Source organism: Palaemon carinicauda, chromosome 44 (genome assembly GCF_036898095.1).
Source record: "Palaemon carinicauda isolate YSFRI2023 chromosome 44, ASM3689809v2, whole genome shotgun sequence".
NCBI lineage: Eukaryota > Metazoa > Arthropoda > Malacostraca > Decapoda > Palaemonidae > Palaemon > Palaemon carinicauda.
Window position 1 is genome coordinate 3,582,967 of NC_090768.1, and position 12,500 is coordinate 3,595,466.

The 12,500-nt window shown below is 33.3% G+C and overlaps 1 protein-coding gene across 1 annotated transcript in view; it reads left to right on the top strand.

The window, feature by feature from the left end:
- LOC137634176 (glutamate receptor ionotropic, kainate 2-like) overlaps positions 1 to 12,500 on the top strand; it is a 483,949-nt gene that overhangs the window by 361,808 nt on the left and 109,641 nt on the right. Inside the window, exon 3 of the mRNA XM_068366444.1 lies at positions 9,402 to 9,563. Coding sequence (XP_068222545.1) covers positions 9,402 to 9,563 — 162 coding nt within the window. The remainder of the gene's footprint in view (positions 1 to 9,401; positions 9,564 to 12,500) is intronic.

The following is a 12,500-nucleotide window of genomic DNA, read 5'->3' on the forward strand; positions in this document are numbered from 1 at the left end:
CATGCGAATTAAAGTTTTGATTCCAAAGATTTAAATTTTTCTTAGAATTTAATATCTGTTATCATTAATGTTAACGAAGTGGTTCAGTTATTAATACTATGGTATTGATAAAGAAAATACTTTTCGGTACCAATGAGAAAACTTCAAACTCACATCAGTCTTGAATTTCACTAGGTATTTAGATCTTGATAGCCATCATCCATACAGAAAACCAATCAGTAATTAATGAAACAGCTTAAGGTCTTTTTAACTAAATTATGTTCAAAGTCTACAGTCGCATCTCAGGTGAACACTGGAAAGACTCTTGAACATTAATTTAGGAATCCCATTTATAATCTTCCAACAATGCAAGTAAATTTCATCTGGTATCCAGTCTGTATCTGGAGTTCGGTTTAAGTTCATTGATTTTATAGCCACCCAGAGCTCCTTAGTAACCTCACTTTAAAAAAAAATTATCTTTTTCATCTGTCACCTTTATATATATATATATATATATATATATATATATATATATATATATATATAATATGTGTATATATATGTATGTATATATATAAATATATATATATATATATATATATATATATATATATATATATATATTATGTGTGTCTGTGTATATATATGTATGTATGTATGTAGAATGGCTTCAGTAGTTTAAATAGTCTCCATTCATGTTTTCCATTTTATTCTTTTCTATTTCCATATTAAATAAGCACAGTTTCTCCTTCATCGCATTCCTCTAATTTTGTTCTTAGCTTGATGCCTTCGACTTCCACCATTTTCAACTCGGTAATTTGATTCTTTTGATGTTTAATTTTACTTTTATCAAAACCAACCATTTTACAACATTTATTTTTTAGTCTACTTTCAAAATAATTCATCAGTGTAAATCGTTCATACTTTTTATCTTGGAAAAAAATTAGTTATATTTTTCTGGGCATAATCCTCCCATCACAAGTTAGTATTCAGGAATCAAGACCCGACCTGAATTTTCTAAATTGAGACTTTATATCCTTGTCTTTTAATAGCAATGAATTTATCTTCTGAAATGGTGTTCCGACCTTAATAATAGGATTTATGTTTAATCTCATTTTTATTGCATCCTGATCAGAAAAAGAAACAGGGTCACGTTCTTGATTTTGCATTCTCTCGTATAATCTAGATTCTAGATAGATAGAACCTATCAAGCATAGGGAGACATAAGCACCCATAATAAAAGTAAATTCAAGAGAATTATTAAAGGAGAACCGTGCATCTTTTAGGCTAACGTTTCTCACCATTTCAGGTCTACCAATTTATTCTGGGAATTTGGTTTAGTACAGTCACTGTCACTAATCACACGATTTCATTCACGACCATTTATAACGTTATCGAGATTTCATTCATGTAATGGAGAAGTTCAGTAACGTTTAGGCTTTCTTGTTTTCTTTTAAAATTATTACTAGATGACCATATATATATATATATATATATATATAGATAGATAGATAGATAGATATGTATATATATATATATATATATATATATATATATATATATATATATATATATGTATATGTATGTATGTATGTATGTATATTGATTATCTGAAATTTAATGCTTAAGCAAGATGAAATTAAAATTCTGTCACTCCAGTGCAATTCCCTCTTGCCAAAATTAAATCCAGATTTTTTTCCGAACAAAAATCAGTGCACCACCTTTTGAAACATAAGTAACTATTAAAGAATACGTCCAAATAAATGCAGAGAACACGCAACTCCTGCATTTTCACATTGTGCTCCTGAATAAGAGCAATATAAACTCTTATGCTGAATCAGGAAAGATTTTATAATATTTTGCTTCTTAGTGTTATTCAGACCACTTACATTTATAGTTATAAGGTTCATGTGCATTGTAATTAGTATTGATTAGTATTTCTCACTTTTCCTAACTTGCAACAGCTTGTTACTTGACATCTGTACTTAGCTGCTTAAAGAGTTTGTTCTTAATTTTAGCGTTTAACCCTGTGCCCAACAACTATCGCACAGAGGTGAATCGCACATTCGCTCTTATTTTCTCATAATCTTTACCCCTTTTTGAATCCCTTCGCTAAATCCTACTTTATTATCCTTGCACTTCGATTCATGCTTCTTTTCAGAGCAAATATCAATTGTTGGTTTCTCGTCAAAGCACCTATTTGCCGCTCTTAGTAATTCGCTTGACCTTTAACGACTCATTCACGTCAATCATTTCCTTCTGTATAACATCTGCACCAGCATTTGAATAATTTCATGTGGACATCATCATGTGTACTTTTTCCATCACCCGCTTCCAATATTTTTTTTCATATTCTTCATCCTGTCCTAATTCTTTTTGCTAGAACTTCACCTACAATATCATCTTCGTCCTGGCTGATTTCCTATCCTGTCATTCCATTTACGTTTATATCTTGGTAATTTTCAACTGCCTGGTTTACCCAAATTTCCCTGTCCTGCTTTTTTTCCTTTTGAGATTTTATTGACTTCGTATGCCGTTGTACCATCTTCATTCATAAAATCGTTAGTATGTCTCTCTCTCTCTCTCTCTCTCTCTCTCTCTCTCTCTCTCTCTCTCTCTCTCTCTCTCTCTCTCTCATTTTCACTATCGTTTCCCCGTCCTTCATCCGGTATGACGATTTCCTCTTCTCGGGTGAAAGTTCTACTATCAATCTAATGATTGACGACTCAGCTTCTTTCATGACAGGTTCATTATCACCTCTGTTTTTCTAATACCTCTCTCTCCTAATGAAACAGCATTTTTTCTCTCGTTGTTAAGATTTTGTCCCCTCAATTCTTGAACTCCCTTCTCCTTTCACTGCATCATGTTAACTCAAGTAAGTCATCGTTAGTTATCTTTAAGTTTGAAGTGGAACATTGCGCTGCAAAGTGGCTACTCATTTCACATCTTATGCCACAGAGATAAATATTAACCCTTATAATAAAAACTTGAAGGAATTTTTTTTTTTTTATCATTATTAGTGTCCGAAGACCATTTAGAACTTTTTCATACCTTTCTCATGCCATAGACCTCGCCATATTTACTTAGAGTATAAGCAACATCATTACCCATTTAAGATGAAACATTTCTTATACGCTAACAAAAATCTTCAAACCTGATACATTACCATAGCTAAAGGGTGTCTACTACGCTCACCAAGTACAAAGTACTGTAGCCACTGATATAATCGGTATGCTGAAAAAGTTGGTGCCAATTATATCTAATGTAAAGTAACTTAGTAGTATTTTATTTGAACTGTACAGTCTTTAATATGTAAACTTGGTAGAATATAATTATTTTTATCCTACACTTTTTAAAGTTAAATCGGTAAAGATTGTGAGATATTTGAAAGGAATTCGTATAGCATATAGATTTTTTGCAACGTAAATTATGGCATAGATGATATTATTACACTATTATGCAAATATGTAAAAGATTGTATTGATATATAGATATTTGAATTACAAAAGAAAAAAGAATCGAATAAAGTAACAGATCATTAGAACAGTAGTTTTTGGAGAAAAAGGCGATAGTGGAAGAGCGAAGTTATCAGGAACAAAACATAACCTATGACTTGAAGGAGAGCAGATTCGCTGTAAATGAGCTAATCATGTTAAATACGCCATGCAACATGGTCCATGTACGAGATTGCAGACAACGATACTTGGTAGATTATTAAAAGGATCTTTTTAACATCCTCTAAAGCTGCCTTACAATTACTTGAAGAAACTTCCGGATTACGGTGTAATAGTTTATCTTCTTGCTAAACCGAAAGTTGTTCAACACAGGGTGTTAATATTGTTCTTATTTCTTATTCCTGATCTAGATGTTAATCTCTGACACCATCGTTCAATTAGTTCGTTATGCATGTTGCATAAGATTGTTCATACTGTAATTCTGACCCTCCCATACATTCAGATCTTCCCAGACAGTACCATCATGTTCGTATTACTAGGCATGCAATTATTAATTCTAATAATTATGGCTTCTCTACCATAAGTCTCAATACTACACAGTATTCTAGGAGTTTTATTCCAGCTGTGACCAAGTTGTGGAATGATCTTCATAATCGGGTAGTTGAATTGGTAGAACCTGGTGTTCAAACTTGCAGCAATTTTTTTTTATGTTGGACAGTCTAACATAAGTCTTTTTTTATAGCTTATTATAAAAAAAAAATCTATTTTAATGTTACGTTCATAAAATGTTTTATTTTAATTGTTTATTTCTTTTCATGTAGTTTATTTATTTCCTTATTTCCTTTCCTCACTGGGCTATTTTTTCTTGTTGGAGCTGCTGGGCTTATAGCATCCTGCTTTTCCAAATAATGTTGTATCTCAGCTAATAATAATAATAATAATAATAATAATAATAATAATGTTCTAAAGTGAATCAATAGCTTTTGATAACCAGATTATAAAAGGTGTCTGGTTTCAGTTCCAGTATCATTAGAATAGATGCTCACCAGAACGTCAGCCGGGCAAGCCCAATCCCCCACTGTGGTGCCCAAACACATCAGCCAATATTGATAAAATACTCTATTAATCCAGACTTCAGTGACCTCCCCAATAAACTGCTTACACTCATGGTTCCGGGCTGGGATCGATCTGTTGCCATACGAATGCTAGGCGAGCACTTTACCACTGCACTAGCTATAGGTTACACCGAACTTAAGTCGGTATAGGTAATGGTAGAGAAAATGACATCACACAACTTCCGCACTGTGCTGTATTATTTTATAATTCGCCAATACAAGGGAACTATTTTACATATCCCGTGCGTAATTACACAATAAGATGGTTGAAGATTGATATACAAGTTGTAACTATGATATTGTAAAAAGAAGGCCGTAAAATAATAATGTTTTCCTCCTAGTTTACTAATCTGCGTAGTTTAGGCCTATTTTCACTTTAGTAGCTTATAACATGATGTTAAGTCAAGACATAATTCGTATGATTTTTCGTTTTTTGTTGTTGAAGTATCTCTGTTTATCCATTTATTGTAACTTTTTGGATTTTTGGGGGGAAGCAGACTGTTTGTTTTATTGAGAATAATGTTGTAAAAGTATAAGAAGACCCTCACACTTTACTTTAGTCTAAGGGCTGCTTTTCAGATCCTATACTGCAAGGAAACTATACTCTCTACAGGACCTTTCTGAAGTAATTTTATCGTATTACATTCCAAGGCATTCAGCATTTCACACCGCATATTGCTCGTTTATTGTCTGTCCAATCCACATTATCGAAGCACTTAGTAAACATAAAATCTTCAGGTTCTACTTCAAATCCTTAATAGCTTTAAATCATTTCAATTTGTTCTGCATTCGAGGCAAACATAATTATGAATCTGTGGGTGCCATTGCGTAAGGTGCTAGCAGTACGTGGGGAACAGACGAACATGAAAATCAACGCTAAAATATGTCAAAAGATTTAAGGTATACAAACATAAGGGAGTTTTAGAGTGCAGCCAAGGACTGTATTTCACTACAAGTTTTGGTTTATTACGAGGACGAGAGTCATTCTTGAAATAAGAACAAATATTTTCCCAAGTTTTTTTTTTTTTTCACCAAAAAAAAAGTAACAAGATAAACGGCCTTTTCACAAGCGAAGTTGACATAAGACTTATCTTTCTTAAGACACGGCACTAAAATAACAATGTCTAAGGAGAGTTTACGAAGGCCCTTATTAAAGTATCTCTTGCTATAATAGGGAAAACGTTATTAGAGAAACTTAGCTCACTGAAATATCCTTAATATATATATATATATATATATATATATATATATATATATATATATATATATAATTACAGAAGTCATTCTTTAATTAAAAACATCTTACACTCTCTCTCTCTCTCTCTCTCTCTCTCTCTCTCTCTCTCTCTCTCTCTCTCTCTCTCTCTCTCTCAGCCAATATTCATAGCTCAATCTATCCTCTAAGACATAGCCACAATTAACAATCTCAAAAGGCAATCTCATATTACGAATTATGTACCGCGTATAAATGAATAATCTTCAATGTTTGCTTCAGTAAACAAATGAGAATACCAATGCTCAGTTATTTGAAGTTTGAAAATCAATTCTTATTGGTATTATCTAATAAGATGATAGGGCTCACTTTTTTTAATCTTGACAGAAAAAATTAGTAAGAAATCTATCACTACATATTTGGGTAAAATGTATAACTTTTAAATTGGAGATACAGAAAGTTGTGATGAAATCATTAGCTCGTTTGTGATTTTATCGAGGAAAAGTTTTTTTATCAGAAAACTTTGAGAATAAAAAACACACTTTAGTCTCATAAAATATGGCAGTAGAAATATATAGGTACGCATTGGTTTAATTTTGTTTAGTTCATCTTTGTATGAATTAATACATTCTTGAACATGAAATGTATGCAAGATCCTCCTGTAATGTGACTTGAGATTTGTTAAAATATTATGCTCTGATGAAAGTTGGATTGGAGTATTGTCGTATGATATGATGCAATCGTGATTCCTTTTTAATAAGGCTTTTCAATTAGGGCTATAAGTTTGATATTAAATTTTCAGTGTGCGTTTAAAGCTAGAAATATATCTTACACTAATCAATCTGCCATAGCCTATGTATCTTGGTCTTCCACTGTCTTGGGCTAGAGTTCTCTTGCTTGAGGGTACACTCGGGTACCCTATGTTATCTTATTTATCTTCCCCTTTTTTATATATATAGTTTATATATGGAAATATATTTTAGTTGTTCTTGAAATATTTTATTTTGATTTTAATTGCTTCTCTTGTAGTTTATTGATTTCCTTATTTTCTTTCCTCTCTGGGCTATTTTTTCCCGGATGGAGGCCTTAAGCTTATAGCTTCCTTCTTTTCTAACTAGGGTTGCAGCTTAGGTAATAATAATAATAATAATAATAAAAATAATAATAATAATAATGATAATAATAATAATAATAATAATAATAATAATAATAATGTCTCGTAAATTAACTACTTCGTAGGAAGATATTACAATAAATGATAAAATCTGTTCAGAGCAGATCTCTAAATTTCAGAACAAGAGAAACGCGATGAACAAAGTGTCTCTGTTATTTTTGTTATTAATCTTTTTTTTTTCGGAAAGATACAGAGACATATGGTTCCCAATTGCTGGCAGGGACCCATCGTGTGCCCCTCTCCATCCGCTGCTGCTGGTTGAAAGCCAGAGTGTTGTCCAGATAGAATCGATAATACCGGATGGTGAAACCAGAAACAAATGGCTGCCATTTTTTTTTCTTCTTCTTTTGGGTCCTAACAATGATTAAAGGGATCTTCATTACCCACAAATGATCTATGGGATTGACTCAATATCCTTTTTTCTTCTCTCTTTTTTTCAATGTTTCGGGAAAGATCATTAAGCGTTTCAGATTTCGTGAAGGGAAAACAAATTTTTTTTCCATATTTCCGGGCTGCATTCACACCGCTTGTTAATTTTCGTCAACGCTTATCATAGAGGATGATTGATTTTTAGCAATATATAAACTATTGTCTCCATTGTGACAAATACTTAGCAAGGATATTTTGCCGCTCCCATGTTATTATAAACATTTAACTGTACAGCATCGGGAGATAATAATAATAAAAAAAAGATGCTGTTAATATCGTGCAATTCTCAGAAAATAAACTTCCTTTGTTCTTAGCCGGAATTTATTTTTCTAAAGAAAATTAGGTGTACAGTTGGACACAAGAAATCCTGACATACCTCTCTTTAAGGAAGTGCACCTTATTACACCCTTGCTGTGCTGTAAGTTTCATTATATAGCCCCACCCATCACTTCTGCTATCTATCCTCTGCGCTATCCGTGCAGTAACGGTGCGACAGGGTGCAATTCATCAGAGCGAGGTGTGCTAGGAATTCATGTGTCCAACTGTACCTGTTATTTACGGGAAATCATATCCATATATAATTTCTGATGTTTAACTAATAGGTCCTGGTTTAACCTATAGATAATCTACAAATCCTTGCCTTTCTATATGCTCATTAAAACGTGTTTGCTTAAACTGCCTTTCTTATTAGTAACCGATGACGTTTCGACAGCTGGGAGCAAATGCCGTAATAAGGTATGCCATAACATTATATTGGATTCGTCTAGTGACTAATTTGTGACGACGAATTCCAAATGAATTCAGAAATGAATTCTATATAGAGTTGACTGTTCCATCAGACGTTCAACAACTCGCATTTATGCTAGGTAATAAAAATGTACGGGAAGATAAGGGTGAATATGGTGATATTGCATATTTCAATCAAGTCAAGGAGCATTATTGTAAAAGGACTCTCTCTCTCTCTCTCTCTCTCTCTCTCTCTCTCTCTCTCTCTCTCTCTCTCTCTCTCTCTCTCTTTATATATATATATATATATATATATATATGTGTGTGTGTGTGTGTGTGTGTGTGTGAGCACGCGCGTGTGTAATTACCTATATTCAGAAGCTTATTTTGCGTAAATGGGTAACTTTTTTTTAGATTAACATTTGCTGTAGAATTGTCACAGCTCTTCTAGAACTTTGAGCTATATACTTGTGCAAATTCTTTCAGAAAATAAAAAAATTAGTAGCGTATTTATTTTACATCACTGGAGCGACTGAAAAATTAATAATAGACTACATTCGTTAATGTCAGAAAGATAATCCAGAATAATGAAAGTTTACTCAGTACTGTATGTCTTCCTCCTGCTATGTTGTCATAAAACGAAAAGTTTCGAGGTTAACAGTCGGACACAGGAATTCCTGGTATACCTTGCTCTGAACAAGTGCACCCAGCAACCCCCTCTTACTGCGCTGAGAATCCCTGCGTTTTACCCATCCAACCACTTCTTCCATTGGGTCCTAAACTATCTGTTTAATTACTCACCGCGAAGTAAGGGTGTAACAGGGTGCACTTCTTCAGAGCCAGGTGTACCAGGGTCTCATGTGTCTAACTGTATATTAAACGATGAAAAATCCAAACGATAAAAGATTTATTTGAAAAAAAATATTAGTTGCACATTGCTGAAATACGTGTTCATATCAATACTTTGAAGTCTAGCCTGTATTATTAATTATGGTATCAACATATTTGTATTAGTATCAAGTTGATTTTTGTGGCAATTGCAAAAACTTCTAGTGGAAAAGAAGTTTGGATTTTGTATACTCTCTTTTGTACCAATATTCTATGAAGTTATTGCTAAAGAGTGAACAAATGGCGTTCACATACTGTATAATAAAGGCCACCTAGTAAGTCCAATGATGTGTATGAGAATTGATATGTATCTTATATCAGTTACTGTGTTAATTTATTTAATTGTTATCTTACTTTAGGTACGTGTCTTGACTTAGCATAATATGAAGCAAATTTAAAAGCTGTTTTTCTCTTAACCGCAGGTGCCATCTTCACAGACGACCAAAGAGATTCGGCCACAGAGCTAGCCTTCAAATATGCCGTATACCGCATCAACAACGACAAAGTCATTCTACCCAACACCACACTTGTATTTGATATCCAGTATGTTCCGAGGGATGACTCCTTCCATACGGCTAAAAAGGGTAAGTCTGCGCAGTGTTGGAGTAATGGCTTAATAGAGTAAGTCTGTAATGTTACATGAGGTAGTTGAAAGGGTAAATCAGTATGGTATTGGAGAAAGATATTGAAATGTCAAGTCTGCAGTGTTAGACATGATGATGACAAAGCTAAGTATCTGTCAAATCTAGTGTTAGACTTTGTAATGGTCAGGCTAAGTCTTTGCATTATTAACATTGGTAAGTGTGCTCAGCTTCATAATAGCTGATTGAAAAAGTAAGCTTGTCTATTGACGGGGTAAGCGTTAGAGAAATGAAGTCCATTCTAAGTAGGTAATGAAAATTGTAAGGCAGTGCATTGTTAAATGATTTGATTAAAAGAGTATTTTTAGATCATGCTTGAGTAGGTGAATGAAAGGTAAGTCTGAGTAACTCTCCCCAACTAGGTTCTTAAGAGGCTGAGTCTGTGCAGTGTTGGGGTAGGCTATTATAAATGTAAGTCTGTGCAGTGGTGTATTAATGAAAGGTTAATTCTCTGCACTGTTGAATAGTTAATCAAAAAGGCCAAATATGTGTGGCACTGAAGTGGATGATCGAAAGTGCTGGTCTTTTAAAGCTTTGATTGGTGTTTAAAATCAAAATCTATACAGTGCTGGAGTATCTGATTTCCTTTAAATGTGCTACTGTAGGTGATTGAAAGGGCAATCTTTTCATTGCCTGAATAGTTCCAGTTATACAGTTATATTGGTTGGATTATCTAAAAGGTAAATCATGTTCAGTGCTTGAAGAGGTGATTGAAAAGGTAATTTTTGAAGTGCTGACGTTAAAGATAAAATGTGTAAATCTCTGCACTGCATTCTGTAGTAAGTGTTAGTGAGGATAAGATTGTCAGTGATGAGTTAGGTGATCAAAAAGTTAAGTCATGTCCAGTGCTTTAATAAGTGATTAAAAGGGTAGTTATGGAAGTGTTGGCTTAGATGGTAAAAAAAAGATGAATCTATGCAATGCTAAATTAGGTGAATAAAACAGGTCAGTATTTGCAATGCTGTTGGACTGGCTGATTTACTGTATAGGTTTTGCAGTTTTGAGGTGTCTGTTAAGTTATAAAAATTATAAGTCTCTTCTATGTTGAAGTGTATGAATGATGGCAAGAGTGCATTGTTGGAGTAAGTAATATAAAGATTAAATACATAGTTGAGGTATGTTTGAAAAGGTAGGTTCATTCAATGGCTGTGAATGGTTTAAATGGGTATATGAGTGCAGCATAGATTAGATGAGCAAAATCGTAAATATAAGCAATTCCGAAGTAGGTGATTTGAAGGATAAGGGGGTTGATGAAATTTGCAATTGAAATGGTAAGCCTGTGTAGTGTTGTCGTTAATGATTAACAAATGCTGGGTCGGTGATTAACAGGTTAAATCTGTACAGTGCTAGGGAGAGTGATTAAAAGTGTAGAGTTGTGCAGTACTCTGGTGAATGGTTGGAAAACTACGCAGTGCAGAGTACTGGAAAAAAAAATTTTCACAGTGTCACTCTATACAGTGTGGGGATGAATGACTAAACATGGTAGCATGTGTAATATGGATTGATTGATGAAAAGGCTCTTTGTGCAGTGGTATACTAGGACATTTTAAGGATCAGTGCATTCAGTGCCAGAGTATATAAAAAATTCGTCTATACAGCGTTTCAGTGACAGATTAAAATCTTCATTCTATGTATTACTGGATAAGATTATTCAAAGGGTTCTTCTGTGCAGTGATAGTGTCGTAAATAAAGAGGGCGATTGCATGTTGTGCTGCAGTGGCTAACTAAAATGTTATGCATAGGCAGAGCTATGAAGGTGAATAAATGGTAAGCGTTGAATGTTGAAATGAATTACTGAAAGGATGCTGTAAAGGGTCAAGTGATTAAGATTACGTCTGTAATGGTGGAGAACTGATTAATAGATCAAGTTTATAAAAAAGAGAAAAAACACCGACTATATGTTTGTACTGCTTTGAAGTAACTGATTAGCAAATGCGGCTATAAATTTTAAAACGTTTTATGTTTTTTGTATCTGAGTAGTTTTATAGTAAATAATTAAGTGTAGCTTTGTGCATTCTTGAAATCACTGATTAAAGGTGTAAACTTGTGTGGATTTGAAGTCACTCAGAAAAAGTTACTTGAAGTTAGTGTAGATTTAAAGTTACTAATTGAAAGCATAAACCTAACAAGTCTAAAGACACGAAATAAAAACTTAAATCTAAGTTGTCTTAAAGTCACTGGTTATAGGAATAATTATATTAAATTTTGCAGTGAAAAATAAAAATGGTAATTATGTGATGTTTGTGGGCCATTGATAATCCGTGCCAATTTGAGGTCACCTATCAAACATGTAAGTCTGTACAATCGTGAAATCACTGATAAAAATATGTAACTTGGAAGCTTGTAGCCATTGATGGAAAGGGTAAGTCTGTGCAGTCTTGGCGTTCATTATTTAAAGCCCAATACTATACAGTTTTGAAGTAGGCGATTGAAAGTCTTAGATTAAGTTCTTTGAAAGGTTAGTACAGGAAGTATTGAAGGTATTATTTAAAGGGATTATTTTGTACAGTTTTGGCGTTGTTAGTCAAAAGGATAAGCTTCTCCAGTATTGAAGTAAGTAGATTGAAGTGCAAGTTGGTGTACCGTATGAGTGCTAGAAAAGAGTATGTGTAAGTTATTTTGGTATGAACCATGATCTGCTCTTAATATATCACATATTTCTAAACTGATAGATTTTTCTTTCTTAAATTCTATACGTTAGTAATATATTTCTATTTCATTAAAAAAAACTATATTGTTAACAGCCAACCCCTTTCAAGGGATGTGAGTAAAAAGTCTGGCCGGAAACAGCGATCCCTTATAGAATTGAATAAAAGCTAAAGAAAGGGAAAAAGTTTTTATTTGTTCTGTGTATCTTCTTAATCGTGCATATTTCATGTA